The sequence below is a fragment of the Panthera tigris genome, chromosome A1 (genome assembly GCF_018350195.1).
Source record: "Panthera tigris isolate Pti1 chromosome A1, P.tigris_Pti1_mat1.1, whole genome shotgun sequence".
Classification (NCBI taxonomy): domain Eukaryota; kingdom Metazoa; phylum Chordata; class Mammalia; order Carnivora; family Felidae; genus Panthera; species Panthera tigris.
Window position 1 is genome coordinate 17,798,741 of NC_056660.1, and position 22,669 is coordinate 17,821,409.

The 22,669-nt window shown below is 36.4% G+C and overlaps 1 protein-coding gene across 10 annotated transcripts in view; it reads left to right on the forward strand.

Annotated features, from left to right (window-relative positions):
• COG6 (component of oligomeric golgi complex 6) overlaps positions 1–22,669 on the forward strand; it is a 130,290-nt gene that overhangs the window by 23,431 nt on the left and 84,190 nt on the right. For all 10 annotated transcript variants that reach the window (XM_042960589.1, XM_042960542.1, XM_042960362.1 and 7 more), the window contains exons 9-13: positions 2,766–2,894; positions 2,973–3,064; positions 4,578–4,642; positions 7,363–7,454; positions 13,378–13,495. In XM_042960589.1, coding sequence (XP_042816523.1) covers positions 2,766–2,894; positions 2,973–3,064; positions 4,578–4,642; positions 7,363–7,454; positions 13,378–13,495 — 496 coding nt within the window. The remainder of the gene's footprint in view (positions 1–2,765; positions 2,895–2,972; positions 3,065–4,577; positions 4,643–7,362; positions 7,455–13,377; positions 13,496–22,669) is intronic.

Sequence of the window (22,669 nt, forward strand, 5' to 3'; positions counted from 1 at the left end):
ACTTACTATATGTTAAGCGCAGTTCTAAGTACTAGAGACACAGCATCAATAAACCTCTACCCTCAAATTGCTTTATTTTATGGGACTAGATATAAACACACCATTTTAATGACTAGATTAATTGCTACTTTAGAGTTCGTGTGTCCGTGTTCTGTGGTAGGGGAAAGGGATGAACGTTAGGGAAAGTTTCTTCTGGGAAATAGGTTTAAAGTGAGTTCTGAAGGTTAAATAGGCATTTTCCAGGAAGAAGAGGGAATTGAAAACATCCTAGGTTGAGGGAACAGCAGGTGCGAAGATGTAGATTGAGAAAGAACATGGAGTTTTGGGAAATTGATTGCAAAATCTTGCACTGGTTGCTGGGTTGGTAGCAAGAGCTGTACTGTAATAGCCCTGAATGTTGTGCATGGACATATGATTAATGTTCACTACTGATCATCAGCTTAGCAGGTTATAGATGTACCTTGAAATTTCTTTCCCAGCCTTGGCACTTTACGATATTGGTGTTTGATTAGGAGAGTCTCTTAGTACTGAAAATATTTGGTATTTGATTTTAATAAAATGTTACATTGTCCACAGATTCATATTTGTTCACAAGGTTAATCTCTGTTTAAAAAAATTCCTTTGTGTGTTTTGGTCAGCCGACTTCTATCACGTAAATATATATTTAGTAAGTTTTGATTCTTTTATTTGTTTCAATATTTATTTTTATTTTGAGAGAGAAAGAGAGAGCGAGTAGGGAAGGGGCAGAGAAAGAGGGAGAGAGAATCCTAAGCAGGCTCCATGCTGACAGTGTGGAGCCTGATGCGGGGCTTGATCTTCCAACCATGAGATCACGACCTGAGCTGAAATCAAGAGTCGGACATTGAACCGACTGAGCCACCAAGGCGTCCCTAAATTTTGATTCTTGATAAACACTTGGAAACAAGCAGTATCGTATAATAGTTTAGAAGGCAAGCTCCGAGTTAGATTTTTTGACAAGCCCCTGTACCTTTATAAACCTCAATTTCCTTAAATAAAGATAAAAATAGTGCCTATCGTACAGGGTTTTTGTGAAGATTTAAGTTAGATTGTTCACATAAGGTGCTTAGAATAATGCTTTGCTCATCACAGAATTTTAGCTATTATTTTTATTTTGAAAGGAGATAAACTGGAAAGCTGTCAAATACAGAAGGGTATATTTAGAATCCATTGTTCCAGCCAGGAAAAATCTTGAAAGGCAAAGAACAGAACTATAATAGACACGATTTATCTTGAAGAGGCACAAGCCAGGGAATAGGGGGGGGCAATAGTGCAGTTTGGAACATGGTGAGAGGCATTTGGAAGTTAACTTAGGAAGAAGGAAGTTTTAAAGACCAGTTGATTCCCGTAAGATGAATGCTAAAAGAGAAAGTTGGCCTTTCATTAAGTTATCATTTATTTTCAAAGTGGTGGTTTCTTTAAATTTAGGAAAAAATTAACAATGTCTCATGTTAACCACCAGATGGCACTGCGTATGCACTTTATTTAAGTAATGAGTAAAAGCTTTGGTGTCTTGAGCGTGTCTCAAATGTGTAGGTATCATGTGCCAGAAAAATGGTAATTATTGAAGCCCTTGGGAAGTGTTGCCATACCCAGCTTTTATTAGTTAGCTTGTAACTGGAATGCTAATGCATTATTAGCTTTTAATAAATCAAGTATAGCCATTTTTTCATAAAGAAATTTACTATAAGTAGAAATGAATAAATTGATGCCTTCCTTCCTTTGGTAAACCTTCAGAATATAAGGTGTTAAGGAATGTAGTAGTTTGCTGACTTTTATTCATTATTTATGTATTTTCTCCATTTATTAGAGGCTTTTACACTATTCTTTAAATTTGTTTTGGACCCAGATCTTTCATCTTTTAATTTACTTTTTGACCGGAATTTTTCTTTTTTTTGCTATAGCCCTAGCTAAGAAAATGGGGATTTTAACTTTTAATTTTAACCAGAGGCATTTTAGGATATTTAAATAATTCTAACATTCACCTTATAAAGTTTCATTTTGAATACTTTTTTTTTCCATTTTGAATTTTTGACCTTTGTTGGGAAATAATCTCTTTTAAGTCAAAGAAATTGTTCCTCTCTCTCGGGGAAAAGGTGTTTCACATATATAGATGTCATTGAAGGTTCATTGTAACTCATGCTGGTTTTGCTTCAAGTTATGTCTGTTATTAAAGGGAGATTAACATTAATATTAATGTGTATATATATTTCATATAATTTATACGGATCAGAGTCTAGTGTTTGTCAGGCTTGATAAGTCCCCTCACCCCTATTTAAATTGCCAGTGAATTCACTGGTTTCTAATATAACTTGTGGTCAGAGTGAATAGCCCTAGAAACAGAAGTTACATTGCTTCTGTTTATTGGGACAGATTGGGTCCTGAGGATGAGGATTAGTTTTACGTATTTGAGAAGTTAAAAGTTTGTGAATTTTGTGCTGTAAGTAGCCATTTAATCAGAAGTCATTTCATAGGATTCATGATCATTTAAAGGAATGCATTCTTTACACTAAACATATTTATAATCTAAGAGCATGAGGGGAGAAAAATCAAAGCATTTTGATTCTAATTTGTTTTAAAAAAAATAGAAAGTGATCGCAAGGTAATTGTGCACAACAGTATTTATTGCTTGAGAACGTTGTGTAAAGAAGCTGAGACAAGTTGCTTATCTCAGAAACCGCATGGATAGTTTGATGTAACCATCAGAAAGAAACACATCTGGTTCTCCAATAACTTGTTTCTCCCAGGTATACCTTGGATGAATTTGGAACAGCCAGAAGAAGTACCGTTGTTCGTGGATTTATTGATGCTCTTACGAGAGGGGGCCCGGGAGGCACGCCAAGACCCATTGAAATGCACTCCCATGACCCCTTGAGGTATCGTAATCAGACAGTGTTGGGATTTTTGAGGCTTTTCTGAAGGAAATCTTTACTAACATTCAGTTTCGGCATTAGATACGTGGGAGATATGTTGGCTTGGCTCCATCAGGCGACCGCTTCTGAAAAAGAACACCTTGAAGCTCTCTTAAAGCATGTAACTCTACAAGGTGGGTCCTCCAGTTGTTAATTGCTGACATCTAAATAGAGACAGTAACACAAGACTTCTCGAAATCTGTCATCTTCACGGAGATAAGCTGTTCACCCCTCAGTGGCGCAGGAAGCGCCCTGATTAGTTTTCCTCTGGTTTCTCCCCTCTCCTGCTAATAGACTTCTGTCCTCCATCACCTTCCTGTCACACAGCTGTGCACACTTGTGCTCCGGTCCCTGTGACCTTCCCTATCAGGCCTAGACTCCTCTGCCTGACTTTTAAGACCCTTCTGGTGCGTGTAGCACACATGGTCTCAGATGTCCACACCACACTTTAAAGTGAGAGGTGAGAGGAAGTGAGAGAAAGTGAGAGGTGGTATATCCTCCTTTTATATGTGTGACCAAGTGTCTGGTTTAAGGTCGTTAAGCCACTAAGTCTCTCATTTCTTTCTACCTCCCAGCCCCTTTATTCATTCTCATGTGACTGTTGTAGTTTTTTGAATAATTACCCATGTAGTACTTTATGTACTTAAAATTTTGGTCTTGATTTCAAGGAAGAAACTGCTGATGTGTGGTTGTTACAGGATTTCACGTCTTCTTAATGGCGATTACCTTAAGATGCCTGTTGTTAGAGTTTGAGGGATAAATGGAAAATTCAGGTACTCTGTTTTTGATAAGAAGTGAGGAGGAATATTGTGACTTTGTCGCACTGGTCAGCCCGCGCCGCTCTGGCTCAGATCCTGATCTGCAGGAGAGGCTAGTGTGCAAATCGGGGAGGGTACTTACCCTCTTGTTTTTCTCGCTCTTTGAAATTAAAATTAGACTCAGTGGGTATGCTGGATTGGCACAAAGTCTGCACTTTTTAAAGTGGGTTTCTGTTATCCTAATTACCTAGTTTAAAATAATGTATTTCTTAAAAGATGTTTTGGTAAAGTGTATCTGAGAGGCAGTGTGAAGAGGTTGGAAGAAAATAGATCGGAGTTGGATGAAACAGGTTATTCTTTGAGAATGACTTAATTCTTCTAAGCCTCAGTTTCTCCATCTGAAAAAAAAAGTCAGTCACAAGCAGTGAATGTCAAGTACCCAGGAGCTTGGCAAATAGTCACTATTTAGTAAATGTCAGTTTTTCCCTTAGGTTACAAGGTGTGCTTTGCATTTTTACCTCTCAGCTTCTGTGCTCAGCACCCCTGCCCAGAATAAGGTGTTTGTAGAGCAGACACTAATACATCTTTATATCACTTCCTTCAATTAATATGTTTCCCAGTCATTTTTTTCCTGTGACTCATACATTTATTCTTTTTCACAAAGAAGTTGTTCATTTTATTAATCAGCAGTGAAATAAATTAACCAGGTTCTAGACCCAAATAGTAACATAATTAATAATGTCCTAAAAGACATTCAACTTAATAAAATATTGTTATGTTACTTTAAATGTTTGTTATTAGTGTCATTAATCATATACATTATTGTTCGTGTTTTGAACTTATGCGTAATATGGAAAAAACATTTTAGTAATGCTATAATTAATTGTAGGTGTTGAAGAAAATATTCAGGAAGTTGTTGGGCATATTACTGAGGGTGTGTGCAGGCCTCTGAAGGTAAATATTTTGCTTTTATATATGTTATATGGTATCTGGATAAATTATTGCCTTATTCCTATGAGTTTAAAAAAAACTTCACAGCTGGAAATCAAGCTATAATTTTCTCAAATTAACACATTAGTGTAGGATTGTAAAATACATTTAAAAATAATCATTATCAAGGCACCTGGGTGGCTCAGTCGGTTAAGCGTCCAACTTCAGCTTGATCGTGATCACGGTCATGATCTCATGGTTCACAGGTTCAAGCCCCATGTCGGGCTCTGTGCTGACAGCTCAGAGCCTGGAGCCTGCTTCGGATTCTGTGTCTCCGCCTCTCTCCGCACTTCCCCTGCTTGTGCTCTGTCTCTGTCTCTCTCAAAAATAAACAAAAATTAAAAAAAAAAAAAAAAAAGAATTAATGGATTGAGTCTTTGTTTTCCAAGTCTATGGGTGGTAAGATGATGCTTCTTTTTATATGACTGTTCTGGGTTGCAAAGCGATTACTAGCTAACATTTGAATTTTACCTTTCTTAATAAAAACTTACGATATGCTCAGACCTTCATACATTCTGGTGGGTTCTATGAAAATAAGTTTATATACAAAGATAAATGGCATGGAAAATAGAGCTGAATGCTGTATTGCATGGTACAGAAATAGTGCCCTCAGATTGCTGATGTGTACTGGGGAACAAACGTCTACTCTAAGCAGCCATCTACGATGTTAAGACAAAGGTTTGTTATTATCCCTGTCAGTCCTGCCTCCTCCTTTTGTCCCCTCCCCATAAACACAGATTCTCTCCATCTTTCTCTTGCTTTCTGACTCTTGTTTGCTCCAGCTCTCTCTTTGGCACTGGAATGGAGAGCCGCCATTGGGTCTTTTATCTCCTCCCAAGATTGTTGTCCAACCGCCTGTGGCCCCTTTGGCTACTTTTAATTTCTGCCTTTATCATCTCTGCCACTTCCGATACAGTTACAGTTTCTTGAGTGGTTATTATGTGCCAGGGACAGTTGGAAGCATGTTATGTCTGAGCCATTCTTCCCGTCACTGCTGTTAAGCTTTGCTAATAATGCTTGTTTTTCTCCAGCGCCTTCTACTTTCTAGTTGGTTCCTGCTGCCACCACCTCCGTAGTCTCTTTCAGCCTTTGTACATTTGTGTTTTTCTCTCATCGCCTGTTGTTTTTCCTGGGACTGTTGGCCTTTGCTGAAAATGGTGGTCCTCTTATGTCACCCTCAGAAAACAGTGTGGCAAACAACCTTCGTGTATTGGACATAAATCCCCTGATTTTTCAGCCTTTCTCTGTTCTTTTCATCGTAGCTGAAAGGATGCTACTTTCCCGCAGAACCTTTGTGTGTGTGTGAAAAGAGGCGGAACTGGGTTTGTTTCCTCTTCCTTCCTCTGTGTCTTCCCTCTTTTCCTTCCCTTTTTCCCCTCCCTCTTCCTCCTTTCTCACTTGCTTGACAGAGTTGGCGTAAAGAGTATTTTTTTGATGCCTGAACATTTTTGGAGAGACTTTGCCAGATAGCTAAGATGCTGTTACAAATCTACTAGAGAAGAGCTGTCTATCTACAATTAGCATCTATTATATTTTGTCCTGATAATTACATTAACATTCAGAAAATATCACTTATTGATATATCATTTAAATCACTATTGAGGCAGGCCTTGGACCTAGAAAGAAATTGTAATGTGTAAATCATGGTTTTTAAATTCACATGCTGTTCACAATTTATAATATTGTGTTAGTTAGCTCATCTACTAATGTCTAATGCCAAAAGATGTATAAATTTCATAAACATATTAATGTAAAGGTCATTTAATTTCTGTAATCTGAGAGGTATTTGTATGCTCACATACATACATTTATAAATCTATTTTAGCAAATCACATATGTTGGCATTATGACATATTCCAAAATCTAAGTACAGAGAAACTTCAGTTTTCAAAAGCATGTATTAAGCATCTGTTGTGTATGTACTGTTCTCCCAGATGCTGTGGAGATGTAAAAGCAGCAGAAAACAAATACAAGGTCTGTTTAGAATCTAGTTAGGAAACAGGAAGACACAATGTAAGCAGTGGCTTAAGAACAGATACAATATGTAAGGAAGTACATACCGGTGTAATTTAGCTTGCATTCATTAATTAGGGAATATAAAGTAAGGGATGGAATTTAATTAAAGATTCCTAGTAGTTAACCTTAAGAGAGATCGAGTTAACTTTGAACTAGATCTGATATTGCCCTGGTAGTCGTAATTAGACATATATGTTGGTGCTAATTTAAAAAAGGAAATTCGGCATAATAGTTTGAAGATAAGAATTCTTTAATTTTTTTTTTTTCTGAATAGTTGATGATAGAGCAGTATTTGCACTGATAATCTGCTCTTAGGGAGGTAACAGCTGATTTGCAAATAGTGCTGAACTAAATTCCATTATATACTGGTAAAAAACCTCACAATGACCTCCTCATGTATTGGTTATTTTTGGTAGCGACTGCCTTCAAGCCAAATTCTGTAGGTAAAGGATTTTTTTTTTTTTTTTTGGTAGAGTATATCTGTGTTAAAATATTTCTGTTATTCTACTATCCCTTATAATTTAATATTCAGAGATTACTTAGAAGGAATTTTGTGATTTCTACAGAATTAAATTTTGTCTTTTTAGAATGCTATTTAGACCACATGTGATTGTAGAATGAAAATTACGCCTTTAAGAAATGTTTAATTTTTTTTCACGTTTTCACAGGTTCGAATTGAACAAGTAATAGTTGCTGAACCTGGGGCAGTTTTGTTATATAAAATTTCTAACCTCCTCAAATTTTACCATCATACAATCAGGTAAGTGGAATGGTTAAACGTGCTTGTTAGACCCTCTGTGATACGTTATTTCAGGTAGAAGCACAGTATAAGGTTTTGGTTTTGTTTGCTTTCACCATTTGTTCGACTAAATATAAACCAGCAGAACCTCCACACCTTATGAATCATTATGTATGTGTTGTTTGTGCTGTATTTTGAGGTCCGCCGTTTCTTTTCCCTTTCTTCCCCAAACATAACTGTACACACGCACACACACACAGCCTATATAACAGTATAAGTTTGTAGTGTGAGTATTTTTTTAGTTCTTCTGCATTAGTAAAAGAGATCCATGGTACCTACAGTAATTAGACATTACACTCAAAATAGAGCACAATAAGTGAAGTGTCCTATTCTGGGTATAAATAATGTAAGTTTTTTTTTTTAACATTTAGTTTTCTATTAATGATAAAACAGAACTATAGCTTTGTCTGCTTTCAATAAAAGCTACTTTATCTGATTAGGAACCACTTATTTTCTCTATAATTTGATCTTTGACTCCAAAAGATTCATTTATCTTCACTTTGAAGTGATGGTATACACTTGAGCTTTATTATAAATGTCACTATAAGACCATATTCTGTGTCTTGTGTTCCATGTAGTTGTGTTAAAACAATGACCTTTCACACTATATTTTGGATAGTTTCCATTATTAGTCCATTAAAAATGATTTAACAATTATTCTTCATCCAGTATGTTAGTATCAGGAACAGAAGTCCAATTGTTAAAATCCAGGGGTTATTATAACTAATAGGAGAGGTGCAGGGATCTCTAGTTAAGGAAGCACCCAAAGACTATGGTGGTGACGTTCCCTACCTTCTAGTCGCTGAGGCTAGCCACCCAGAACTTCACAGTTAAGAGATGAAATTCACATGCTATTAGTAAATTAAAAAAAAATTTTTTTTTTAACACTTATTCATTTTTTGAGAGACAGAGAGAGAGCGCAAGTGGGGGAGGGGCAGAGAGAGGGAGACACAGAATCCGAAGTAGGCTCCAGGCTCTGAGTTGTCAGCACAGAGCCTGATGTGAGGCTCGAACTCACGGACCACAAGATCATGACTTGAGCCAAAGTCAGACGCTTAACTGACAGCCACAGAGGCACCCCGGTAAATTTTTAAACAAAACCAACAAGCCACAGGCTATATATAACTAATCAGTGATAGGATTTGGGTTAGTCCTCTAACATTTTAAATATAAATTTATTACCATCATTTGCCATGACTCAGAAGCAATAAATTAGTTTCAATTGTGATGTTGTAAGCTTCCTAAAATAAGAGAATGATACGTACTTAGAAAACACAACAGCAGCTGAAAGCAGCTAACACATAACTAATGCCGTATTAGGCAAAGGTAGTGGTAAATAATTTTTAAATTCTTTATGTAGTAATACCCATGATGGTACTGAACAAAATTTATCATTTGAAGATAAAGATAACTCAGTTTCTAATACAAAGAATGCTAAGAAAAAATCATTTGGATTCTGAAGGTAATATATTTATTAGACTCTGAGAATTATAATTTTTCTATCTTTGAAAGTGATGATTTTGAGGATGACAGTTGGATCTTTTGATCATTTTTTTCCATGTACTTTTTTTGTTCACATATTTCCTCATTTAGTCAATTAAAAAATTGATTGCAGACGTCAGTCTACTAGATGCTAAAGATATGGCAGTGAACAAAACCGCTTAAACTTACATTCTGATGGGGAGAAAGACAAACAAGTATAAAATAATAATTTAGATAGTGCTAAGGGCAACGAGGAGAAATAAAGCAGGAGAAAGGAAACGAAGTATAGGGAGTGACCACATATGAGCAAGTGTATGTGCATGGGGCTGTTTTAAAGGCCTTGTGGTGGAGGTGATATTTGAACACAGACCTGCACAGCGTGAAGGAGTCGGGCATGTGAAGATCTTGGTAAAGAGCATCCTAGACAGGGTATTCTGGTCCTGAAGCTGGAAAAAGCTTGCATTTTACAGGACCAGAAGGAAGGCCAGTGGTTGGAATAGATTGAATGGAAGGAGTAGGGAGGAATGAAATCAGAGAGGTAAGCAAAGGCCAGATCATGTAGGACTTTGTAGGCTATGGTGAAGATTTTGATTTTATACTGAGAGGGTTGGAGAAGATGTATGTGTGTGGGGGTGGGTGGGGATGTTTCAGTGACTTGAGCTGATTTATGATATATCAGGTGACTCTGGACACTGTGGATAATGTAGTGTACTGGGGTAAAGGGGAACAAGGTATTTAGGAAGCAGTCTGTGTTCTGAGCAGAGATGGTGATGTGTCAGAGTGATAGTCTTGGAGGTCCAGAGACAATAGGAAATATATATGGACTAGGTAGGGTGACATGTGGGGAGTCTGGGACGAATTCTTGGCTTTTGGTTTGAACAGTTAGATGGGTGGTATTGTCGTTTGCTGAGAGGGAGGATGCTGGAGAGGAACAGGTTTATGGGAGTAGGTGGGTGCCGAAGAGTTCAGCCCAGTTTTGGCCATGTGGGATCCAGCATCCCTGTGAACGCGTGGTGGGATGTGTTGAGTGAGCAGACAACAGAGAAGTCAGGGCTGAACCTATACCTCTGGTAGTTTGCAGCATATAGATGGTATTTGAAGCAACAGGACTAGGTAAGATCACTTAGCAAGTAAGTACAGATGAAGAAGAGGCCTAAGACTGAGACCTGGGGAGCTCTCATATTTAGAGGTTAGAAAGAAAAGAAACCCACAGAGAAAATTGGGGAAAAATAGGAGACGTGCAAATTTTCAAAAAAAAAAAAAAAAAAAAAAATGCCCCCTATACATTCAAACTCCCAGAGGATAGATTCCATCAAAAGGCAATAGTAAACGAGGCAAAGGAAGATGCAGAATCCATGAAAACAGGGAATCCAGCATACTTTGATTACATTTCCTTACTTGTAAACCTTTTTCTCTCTGTACTTAGTAATTGCTTTGTTTTTGTATTTGCTTACTTTCCTATGTCCTGATCGCTGTTTTAGACCCAAATTTTTTTTTTCTTTTACTATATGATTTATCATCAAGTTAGCATGCAGTGTATACAGTGTGCTCTTGGCTTTGGGAGTAGATTCCTGTGATACATCACTTACATACAACACCCAGTGCTTATCCCAGCAGGTGCCCTCATCAATGCCCATCACCTATTTTCCCCACCCCCCTGCCCCTCCACCCCCATCAAACCTCAGTTTGTTCTCTGTATTTAAGAGTCTCCTATGGCTTGTCTTCCTCTCTGTCTGTAACTATTTTTTTTTTCCTTCCCTTCCTCCATGGTCTTAAGTTTCTTAAATTCCACATATGAGTGAAAACATAAGATTTCTGTCTTTCTCGGACTTACTTCACTTAGCATAATACCCTCTAGTTCCATCCACATCGTTGCAAATGGCAAGATTTCATTCTTTTTCATTGCCAAGTAGTATTCCATTGTATAAATATACCACAGCTTCATCTATTCATCAGTTGACGGGCATTGGGCTCTTTCCATATTGTTGAAAGCGCTGCTATAAACATTGGGTACATGTGCCCCTGTCCTGTATCCTTTGGATAAATTCCTGGTAGTGCTTTGCTGCAGACCCAAACCCTTGAGTGGACTCCACATTTTCTCACCGTGCAGTCAAGCACATCTACCAATTCTTCCCAACTTCTCTCCCCTCTTCCCTTCCTGCATTCCTCTTGGAACCCTCATTCTCTTCCTCCAGTCTGGACTGGTTGCTTTCTGGCCTCCTGCAAGGCTGTGACACTGGGGTTTGTCTTCTTCATCAGCCTGCTCATTCCCTTATGTTGAATTCCCTGATGCCTCAGTTAGCTCTGAATAGTATTTACATGCCTGTAATATTGTAAACGTTGAGTGTTTATTCACCAGAACCCTGTGATATAACTGTGTTAGAGAGCCTGGGAAGGCTGAAGTTTGGGTATATTGTGGTGGGGGATGAGTATTATGTTAAGAGAATTTGACTCTCATCTTCCATAGCAGGGTTTTTGTAAATAATACCTAAAATTGAAAAATCAAGTAATGGCAGGATAAGCATGTTGGGTATAAATATGGAGTGAAATGCAATAACCATCTGTAAGTACTTGGCTCAGTTACTGGTACCTGTTGAGTACTTTGCAACCATTAGTAAATTCTAGATCTGAGTAAGTGCAAAATATGGCTGATAACTCCAATTTTTTTTTTAAATGAATGTAAACGTATGTTGTTATCTCTCCAAAGTTTTCATTAAAATGTCAGTTTCTGGGCGCCTGGGCGGCTCAGTCAGTTAAGTGTCCAACTCTTGATTTCAACTCAGGTCATAATTGATCTCATGGTTCGTGAGTTCAAGTTCCGCATCAGGCTCTCTGCTGACAGCACAGAGCCTGCTTGGGATTCTCTCTCCCTCTCTCTCTGCCCCACCCCAACTCACTCACTCTCTCTCTCTCAAAATAAATAAATAAACATTAAAGAAATTTTTAAATATCAGTTTCTGTTTGTATCCATTCAGTTTTTTCCCCTGTTGCTTGGTATATTTTACTATTCAGAAGCATACTTATTTTTATTGTATGTATAGGCATGTGTGGGAATTTCTTTCAGTTTATTTTGGTGTTTAGCTTATACTATTTTTAATTGAAATACTTTCTTTTTTGTAAATACAGGTATTATGGCTACCTGTTTAGGAATTTGCTTTTATTTTGCTGTTTACTTTATATATATGTTTGTTAATGTGGTTTGCCTGCATTAGCTATATAAGAATTCATTCCAATTTGTTTTAGTTTCAGAATGTATTGAAGTAAATGGCATTAGTATTTGCTTTTATAACATGTCTGTGTAATATATCAGTTTTCTGTAAATTGGCTTTTTTTGTTTGTTTGTTTACTATCTAATGGTATTTAGTAATGCCATTATATTTATTTTCAGCAATCTAAATTTCTTTTAGGTATAGTAAGATGGTATTGTGCCATTAGAAATTAGGATTTCCTACTGGATTATGGTATATTTTCACATCAACAAAAACCTTTTCTCCTAATATCAAATTTTTAAATGACTTTCAGTACATGAATTAGAATAAAATTGGGAATTGTTTTATATACAGGCTTGTTTTACATTCTAGCAAAAATGAGAAAATTCCTTAGATAGGTCTAAGAAATATCCTTGTAATAGCAAATTGAGGAGTATAGAGTGTGCTAATAATTAGATATTTTAAAATATTACAAGATTTTTCACAGTCTAAATTTGCTGCTACTTAGGCAGTCGTATAAAAATTGAGAAACTTTATAATTTATATATGATGTCAGAGTTTTTTGTTTTGTTTTACTCACCTTTTTTTAATGTTTACTTATTTTTGGGAGAGAGAGAGAGAGAGAGAGAGAGAACAAGTCGGGGAGGGGCAGAAAGAGAGAAGGACAGAAGATCCAAAGCAGGCTCTGCATTGTCAGCACACAGCCCGATGCGGGGCTCCAACTCACGAACCACAAGATCATGACCCAAGCCGAAGTCAGACACTTGACTGATTAAGCCACCCAGGCGCCCCGGTGTAAGAGTTTTAATGGAAAGAATAAATCAGTGTTAATAAAATTTAAATATTTTATGAATAGAGTTATTATTGATGGAATGGCTTCCTTAAAGTTAAAATTAGGTCTTGGATAATCAAGATTGCATTTACCGTAATAGAGAAAAATAGATGGATTTGCATCTTATAAGTGTTTTTCCAAAAGAGATTGTGAAACACTGGAAACATTTGTTTGTTACCTAACTCTTAAGTAAAATATCTGTCATTTTTATGTGAAACTAAAGTAGTTGTTTTTAATTCACAGCTTATATTCTCCATACATACTTTTATTTTAAATCTAGATCTTTTAAGCGAATTATATTCAGTTAAAGAACTCATTGTGTCAGGCTTGTTTTGCAACCTGAAATATCCTTTGCTTTTAGTGGCATTGTTGGAAATAGTGGAACTACATTATTGACTACCATTGAAGAAATGCATTTGCTAAGCAAAAAAATATTCTTCAATAGCTTGAGTCTTCATGCAAGTAAATTAATGGACAAGGTATGTTTGGAAAATGCAGTTCTTAAACTATGTGAGTGTGAGTTTTGCACATTTAAAAATGTTTTACTGTTTTTACATTGGCAATTTGTTCCCATTCCATACAGTGTTGTTCTGAGTTCTTCCCGTGAACAATTAAATTTACTTTGAGATGACTTTACTGGATCTGGGCTTATAGGCTGGGTTCCTGGAACAGTGTAACACTGAGTCATAATTAGAGGTAGAATCTCAAGCCTTAGTTTCACTACCAGTTTTCTATAACCAAAAAGTTGTAATTAAAGCAAACTTACTATATTTAGGTCAGGGCTAAGATGACATACAGATTGGAAAACTGAAACTCTTACTGAATGTTTTTTTCTAAACAGTTTGCTTATAGTTTTACTCTCTGATGGTCCAGCTTTGTCCTTAAGAAATTTATGCTCCTTTGAGTTATATACTGCAATTAATTATGAAAATAAACAAGGTAATAAAAAACTCCCACCGGAAACAAGTAAAGCACCACAACAAAAATCTGGTAACAAAAATCTGAGAGTCTCAAGAGCTAATATTTTCAACTGAGCAGTGTGTTGTGATAAGACCTTAAGGAATGGATTTACAATAAGCAAACCCTTTTTTATTTTTATTTCATTATTAAGGACTCAGGTCTTTTAAGGATGCATCACAATCAACATACTAGCTTTTTTTTTTTTTTTTTTCTTTTCTTTTAATCATACCACTCTAATAGTCTGGCTATGTTAGACCCAGAATTGTAATATAGAATAGTTGGTAGCATTCCAATCCTGAGTTATCTGGTCAATTTTTACATCCCTAAGTTCAGAGAAGCTTAGGAGTCTGACCTCCTGTAGGACTCAAATTCTTTTGGAAAAGCAACATGAATTTATGGACCTGGACCCACTTATGTTTTTTTCTGTTGTATGTATTTTTGTTTATGTAAGTTTACTAGTAGTCCGTTTTGTGTTTTTTTTTCCTTAAGATTTTATTTATTTAGTTAGTTAGTTTTCTAAACTTTTTTATCGTCAAGTCAGTTAACATACAGTGTAGTCTTGGCTTCAGGAGTAGATTCCGTGATTCATCGCTTCCATACAACACCCAGTGCTCATCCCAACAAGTGCCCTCCTCAGTGCCCATCACCCGTTTTCCCTACCCCTATCAACCCTGTTCTCTGTTTAAGAGACTCTTATGGTTTGCTTCTCTGTTTGTATCTTACTTTTCCTTCCCTTTCCCTATGGTCATATGTTAAGTTTCTCAGATTCCAACATATGAATGAACTCATATGATATCTGCCTTTCTCTGACTAACAGTTCTGGTTATGTATATGTTTACATGAGTTCTTACTTAAACAAAAATTTTTTAAAAATAGTTCATGTGTACTTTGAACATGAACAAACATTTGCTAGCTGATGAGAGTACAGTGGCAAACAAGATTGGTTGGCCTCGGGTTGCTTCTCCTTTAGTGGAAAATAGTTAAATTAATCAGCGGTTGCCATAGAACCACATGTTTTATGAAAGACATGTGCCCAAGGTGCAATGCTAGCACAAAAGGAGAAGGAGCTTTCCAGAGAGGGAGATAGAAGGCTTAAACTTGGAAGGACGTAGAATTTAAATAGGTAGATAAGGGGGTAGACAGAGGCTATCCTAAGTAGGGGAAATAAAAAGAATGTGTAAGAGCACAAGCTGTGAGTCACCAGTAAACAAATATTTCATTTATTAAAAAATCACCTGGGGGCGCCTGCGTGGTTCAGTTGGTTAAGTGTCCAACTTCGGCTCAGGTCATGATCTCGTAGTTCGTGAGTTCCAACCCTGCATTGGGCTTTCTGCTGTCAGCACAGAGCCCGCTTCAGATCCTCTGTCCCCCTCTCTCTTTGCCTCTTCCCTGCTGCTTCTCTTTCTCTCAAAATAAATAAATTTAAATAAAAAATCATTTGGAAAGTGGTGTAGCATGTAGATAGGAGAGAGACCAGGTTGCAGACAGGAAGATTATGGGAGTATCAAGGTAGTTTTTTATGAAAATCATGATCTAAGGTAGAGATTCTAGGAACAGCCATGAAGGAACACATTCTTAAAGGGGTAAAGGTAAACCTTCAGAATTTGGTGACTGATTGAATATGGGTACATGAGAGGGAGGAACCTAAAATAATTCCTATGTTACCAACCTGGGAATATTGATAGTAATCACAAGTGTCTGTAACCTGGAAAGATGGTAAAATTTACAGGATAAAGATGATATTGCTGACATTAGTTAGACAGGATACCTTGAGATACCCTATTTTGTCTTATCTAGTTGGGAGCTGTACAATGGGTTGAGATAGTTTTACATATAGAAGATAGTTGGATCCATGGATTTGGATGAGGTCACTAGGAATCATGTTTAATAAGAGCAGAGTTCTCAGACACACAGTCTTGGGAAACCCTGACATTTAAGAGAAGAAAAGAAGCCCACCGTGGTGGGATGCTGAGGGAGGATGATGGGAGACTCAGGAGAAAAGCGAGGAAAGGGTTTTCTCAGAAAAGCCAAGAGAATAGAGTTTCAGGAAGCAGGACATGGTTAATGACAGATACCGTATAAAGAGTTCTAGTAAAAAAAGGACAGTAGATTTGTTATCTTGGGCAACATATAGGGATCCGTGACGTACTGAGAACAATTGTAGCTGTGTGCTGAGGACAGGAGCCAGACTGTAGAATGTGGAAAAGCGCACGGATGTGCTTATTACCCAAAGTTTTACCGGTTGGAAAACATGTGGGCTACAGACTGAAAACATAGTAGGCATTCATATTTTTGAAATTTGAAAGAGAACAACAAAACAAAATGGTAAAAGGAAAGATGGAATTAAATTTCTGTGATAAATTAGGAAACAGGAAAAATAGATTTTTTGAGAAGATCAACAAAATTGACAACCTTCTGGCAATTCTTTAACCAAAAAAAAAGAATTAAAAATTAGAATATCAGAAATTTGAGATATTAACCAGAGATACGAACTAAAATTTATTAGAAAATATCATATTAAAATGTAACAGTCTTATGCTAAAATAATCTGAAAATCTGAATAAAAAGAGTGATTTTAGGACAATATAAGTGGACAAAAGGGTAAAAAAAGAAGTGAAAAACTTGAATACCCCTGGCGAGGGAAGAAAAATTATTGGAGAACATGCTGCTAGGCTTAGTTGAGGCTATACAGATAGTTTCATCCACACCTATGAACAGATAATTATCCAGAACACAGGAAAATATAGAAGAATTCCCAGTTCAATTTAGGTGTTGTAACACTGACATAAAAGCCTTTAGAAGACAGTACAAAAGTGAAAATCACAAATCAGTCACTTTAAATTAAAAAAAAAAAGTTAAAAATACCATTAAGCCAAATCCAGCATTATGTTCAAAACAAGCATGGGTTATTTGCAGAAATACAAGAATGTTTAAGTGTTAGAAAATACATTAAATATCTCAGTGTTAAATAAGAAAATTTTATATTATCATGATAGTTGATCAGGTTGTTGGAGGAAAAATCTTACTAAATAAGAAAGCAAAAATTCTTCTTTAACCATGTAAAGATAAGTAAAACTAACAGCCCACATTCTAATGAACACAGAAGCACTACCAATATACTCTATGTAAGTCAAGAAAGAATAAGACAAGAATGCTTGCCAATAACATTTTTAAATAATAGAAAGACCAGATTAAAAAGTGAGAGGAATAAGTATTTCAAAGGAGGAGACATTAGATTATTTATAGATGCTATGATTGTCTACTTCAAAAACCCAAGAAAATTAATTGAAAAGTTTTAGAACTAGTAAATGTATTTAGGAAGTTATTTGGTGATCAATACACAAAAATAGTTTTCAGGGAACGTGGTGAAGTTGGAGGCACCTGTAATCTGTCTCTGCACCGAGGCAAAAATTGCACTGACAGAATCCGTCTCCCTCTCAAAATAAATAAATAAAACTTAAAGTGCTCAAAGAAGAAAAAAAATCAAGATGGTCTTTCAAAAGTGAGGGCATTCTTTCACAAGAATGAGACCTTCCCAAATAAAATAAAGCTGAGGGAGCTCATTACTACTAGCCCTGCCCTGTAAGAAATGCTCAAGGGAGCCCTGCAGGGTGAGATGTAAGGACAGTAGACAGTAACTCCAAGCTTTATGAAGAAATAAAGATCTCGGTAAAGGTGAATACACAAGCAACTAAAAGTCAGTATTGTAACAAATGTTTGAACTCTACTTTTTGTTACATGATTTAAGAGCCTAATATCTTCTAAAAAAAATATTTGCTGTAAAAGCTAGCATTGTTGTGACTTTGGTTTGTAATTCCATTTTTTGTCTACATGATGCATTTAAGAGGCTAATGCATTTAAAATAATTATTGGTTTGTATTTCGTGACATCAGCTACTGACAGGGTGGGGGTGGAGCTGTAAAGGAGCAGAGGTTTTTTGTAGGTTATTGATGTTAGCTGGTATAAAGTCAAATTAGAGTGTTACATAATTTTCAGACCTTAAACGTAATCCCCATGGGAAACACAAAGAAAATAGCTAAATATACACAAAAAGAAATGAGAATTGAAATGTTGCATTCACTATAAAAACCAACTTAAAAAAAGACAATAATGCAGGAAATGAGAGACAAAAAAAGACTATATATAAAATAATATATAGACTATATATAAAATAATATAAAAGACTATATAGAAAATAATAGCAAAATGGTAGAAGTAAGTTTCTTCTTACCAGTATTTACCTTGAATATAAACAGGTTAAATTCTCCAATCAAAAGATAAGAGATTGGCAGAATGGATAAAACTACAAGATGCAACTATATGCTGTGTACAGGAGACTTATTTTACATCTAAAGACACATAATGAAAGTGAAAGGGAGGAGAAAGATAATCCGTGTAAATACTAACCAGAAGAGAGCAAACGTGGTGATAACATCAGACAAAATAAACGTTATTATTTTTTTTAATATATGAAATTTATTGTCAAATTGGTTTCCATACAACACCCAGTGCTCATCCCAAAAGATGCCCTCTTCAATGCCCATCGCCTACCCTACCCTCCCTCCCACCCCCCATCAACCCTCAGTCTGTTCTCAGTTTTTAAGAGTCTCTTATGCTTTGGCTCTCTCCCACTCTAACCTCTTTTTTTTTTTTTTTCTTTCCTTCCCCTCCCCTATAGGTTTCTGTTAAGTTTCTCAGGATCCACATAAGGGTGAAAACATATGGTATCTTTCTCTGTATGGCTTATTTCACTTAGCATCACACTCTCCAGTTCCATCCACGTTGCTACAAAGGGCCATATTTCATTCTTTCTCATTGCCACGTAGTACTCCATTGTGTATATAAACCACAATTTCTTTATCCATTCATCAGTTGATGGACATTTAGGCTTTTTCCACAATTTGGCTATTGTTGAGAGTGCTGCTATAAACATTGGGGTACAAGTGCCCCTATGCATCAGTACTCCTGTATCCCTTGGGTAAATTCCTAGCAGTGCTACTGCTGGGTCATAGGGTAGGTCTATTTTTAATTTTTGAAGAACCTCCACAGTGTTTCCCAGAGTGGCTGTACCAGTTTGCATTCCCACCAACAGTGCAAGAAGGTTCCCATTTCTCCACATCCTCTCCAGCATCTATAGTCTTCTGATTTGTTCATTTTGGCCACTCTGACTGGCGTGAGGTGATATCTGAGTGTGGTTTTGATTTGTGTTTCCCTGATGAGGAGCGACGTTGAGCATCTTTTCATGTGCCTGTTGGCCATCTGGATGTCTTCTTTAGAGAAGTGTCTATTCATGTTTTCTGCCCATTTCTTCACTGGATTATTTGTTTTTCGGGTGTGGAGTTTGGTGAGCTCTTTATAGATTTTGGGTACTAGCCCTTTGTCCGATATATCATTTGCAAATATCTTTTCCCATTCCGTTGGTTGCCTTTTAGTTTTGTTGGTTGTTTCCTTTGCTGTGCAGAAGCTTTTTATCTTCATGAGGTCCCAATAGTTCATTTTTGCTTTTAATTCCCTTGCCTTTGGGGATGTGTCGAGTAAGAGATTGCTACGACTGAGGTCAGAGAGGTCTTTTCCTGCTTTCTCCTCTAGGGTTTTGATGGTTTCCTGTCTCACATTCAGGTCCTTTATCCATTTTGAGTTTAAGACAAAATAAACTTTAAGTCAAAAATTATTATAGGAGATAAATAAGGGCAATTGGATATTAATCAAAGGTTCAATATAGCAAGAACATAAAACAATTATTAAACTTAACTGATGACAAGCAGCAAAATATATGAAGCCAAAACTAACAGAATTGAAGGGAGAAATAGATCTGTATTTATAGTTGGAGACTTCAGTAACCTATTTGCATTAATAGAATAATCAGACAGAAGTTGACACAGTCAACTGATAAGATCTAACGAACGTATACAAAGTACTCTACCCAACAAAAACAACAGTGTACACGTTCTTCTGAAGTACACATTGCTCATTTTCCATGGTAGTTGTATGTTAGGCCACAAATTGATCTTAGTATATTTTAAAAGATAGACATGATACAAATTGTCCTCTCTGACCACAACAGGATAAAGTTACAAATCAGTAACAAAAAGAAAACTGAATTTACTCACGAATCTATAGAAATTTAATCATAAACTACTTAGAGACAAATGAAAATGAAAACACAACGTGTCAAAACTTACAGGATGCAGTGAAAGTGGTATCAAGGGGAAACTTTATAGCTATAAATACTTACATTTAAAAATCAAGAAAGGCCCCTGGGTGGCTCAGTGGGTTGGGCATCCAACTTTTGATTTCAGCTCAGGTCATGATCCCTGGGTTCTGGAGCTCTGTGCTGAGTGTGGAGCCTGCTTAAGATTCTCTCTCTTTCCGTCTACCCCTCTCCCCTGCTTGCAATCTCTCTCTCTCTCTCTCAAAAAATAAAATAAGAAAGATGTCAAATCATCAACTAACTTTACAGCTTCAGGGATGAGAAAAGAATACACTGAACTCAAATCTAACAGAAAGGAAATAATAAAGACTAGAGCAGTCTTTATTCTAATCTAAATGGAGATTAGAAAAACAAAGAGAAAATCAGTCAAACCAAAATATGGTTCTTTGAATATGTCAACGAAATTGACAAACCGTTACCTAGTCTAGACTAAGAAAAAAGAGAAGATTCATATTACTAAAATTAGAAATGAAAGTGAGACATTACTACCAATTGTATGGAAATAAAAAGGACTTTAAGAGAGTATTAATGAACAACGATATGCCAACAAATTGGATAATCAGATAAAATGGACAAATTCCTAGAAATACAAAAGCTACCAGGACTCATGAAGAATTCGATTGAATAGACCTATAACTAGTAGAGAGATCGAATCAGTAATCAAAAATCAATTGAACACCCACTCTGCAAACAAAAGCCCTAGATCTCATGGCTTCACTGGTGAGTTCTACTAAACATTTAAAGAACTAGTATCAGTCCTTCTCAAACTTTTTTTAGAAATTGAGGAGGGAACACTTCTTAAATCATTCCATGAGGCCAGTCTTACCCTGAAACCAAAGCCAGAAAAAGACACTACAAGAAAAGGAACTAGAGGGACGCCTGGGTGGCTCAGTCGGTTGAGTGTCCGACTTTGGCTCAGGTCATGATCTCACGGCTTGTGAGTTCGAGCCCCACGTCGGGCTCTGTGCTGATAGCTCAGAGCCTGGAGCCTGCTTCTGATTCTGTGTCTCCCTCTCTCTCTGCCCCTAACCCACTCGCTGTCTCTGTCTCTCTCAAAAATAAAATAAACATTAAAAAAAATTAAAAAAAAAAAAAGGAACTAGAGACCAATACCCTTATGAAACCTATGCAAAAATCATCAGCATAATACTAATGAACCAAATTAGGAAGCATATTAAAAAGATTTTACACCATGATCAAGTGGGATTTATTCCTGGAATGCATATGAAAGTCACACAATATAGTTATCATTTAACAAATGGAAAAAAAAAAACATGGTCATCTCAATCGATGCAGAAAAAGCATTTGACAAAATTCAGCACCCTATCATGATAAAAACACTCAACAAACTAAGAATTGAAGGAAACTATCTCAACATAATACAAAACTTCCAGCAAACATCATGCTCTTTTCCTAAAGGAAAAGACTAAAAGCTTTTCCTTTAAGATCAGGAACAAGGCAAGGATGCCCACTTTCACCACTTCTGTTAAAAATAGTGTTGAAGTGGGGCGCCTGGGTGGCTCAGTCAGTTAAGTGTCTGACTTCAGCTCAGGTCATGATGTCACTGCTCGCGAGCTCCATGTTGGGCTCTGTGTTGACAACTCAGAGCCTGGAACCCACTTTGGATTCTGTGTCTCCCTCCCTTTCTGCCCCTCCCCTGCTCGTGCTCTGCCTCTCTCTCTCAAAAATAAATAAACATTAAAACAAACAAACAAAATAGTCTTGCAAGTTCTAGCCATAGCAGTTAGTTAAGAAAGAGAAACAAAAGTTACCCAAATTGGAAAGGCAAAAGTAAAATTGTCTTTGTAGATAATGTGATCTTATATGTAGAAAACCCTAAAGATTCTAGCAAAAAAACAAACGAACAAACAAAAAAAAAACTAGTGAGTGACTTCAGCAAAGTAGCAGGGTGTAAAATCAATACCAAAAAATCCGTTACATTTCTATACACTAACAATGGAAAGGAAATTATGAAAAAATTCTATTTATAATAGCATTAAAAAGAATAAAATGCTTAGGAATTAACCAAGGAGATGATAGACTTGTACAATGAAAGCTATAAATGTTGCTGAAAGAAATTGAAGAGGACATAAATCAATGGAAAGACATCCCATGTTCATAGATTAGAAGGCTTTCTATTATTAAGATATCAATTCAAAACAATTATAGATTCAGTATAATTCTTACCAAAATCTCAAGGACACTTTTTTCAAAAATAGAAAAACCCATTCTATAATTCATGTGGAATCTCACAGGATCCTGCGTAGCCAAAACAATCTTGAAAAAGAAGAAAGCTAGAGGATTCACATTTCCTAATTTCAGAACTTAATACAAAGCAACAGTAATGAAAACAATGTAGTATTAACATAAAGGCAGATACATAGCACAATGAAATAGAATAGAGAACCCAGGAATAAACCCTTGCTTTTACGGTCAAAAGATTTTTGGCAAGGATGCCAAGACCATCCTATGGGGAAAGGAA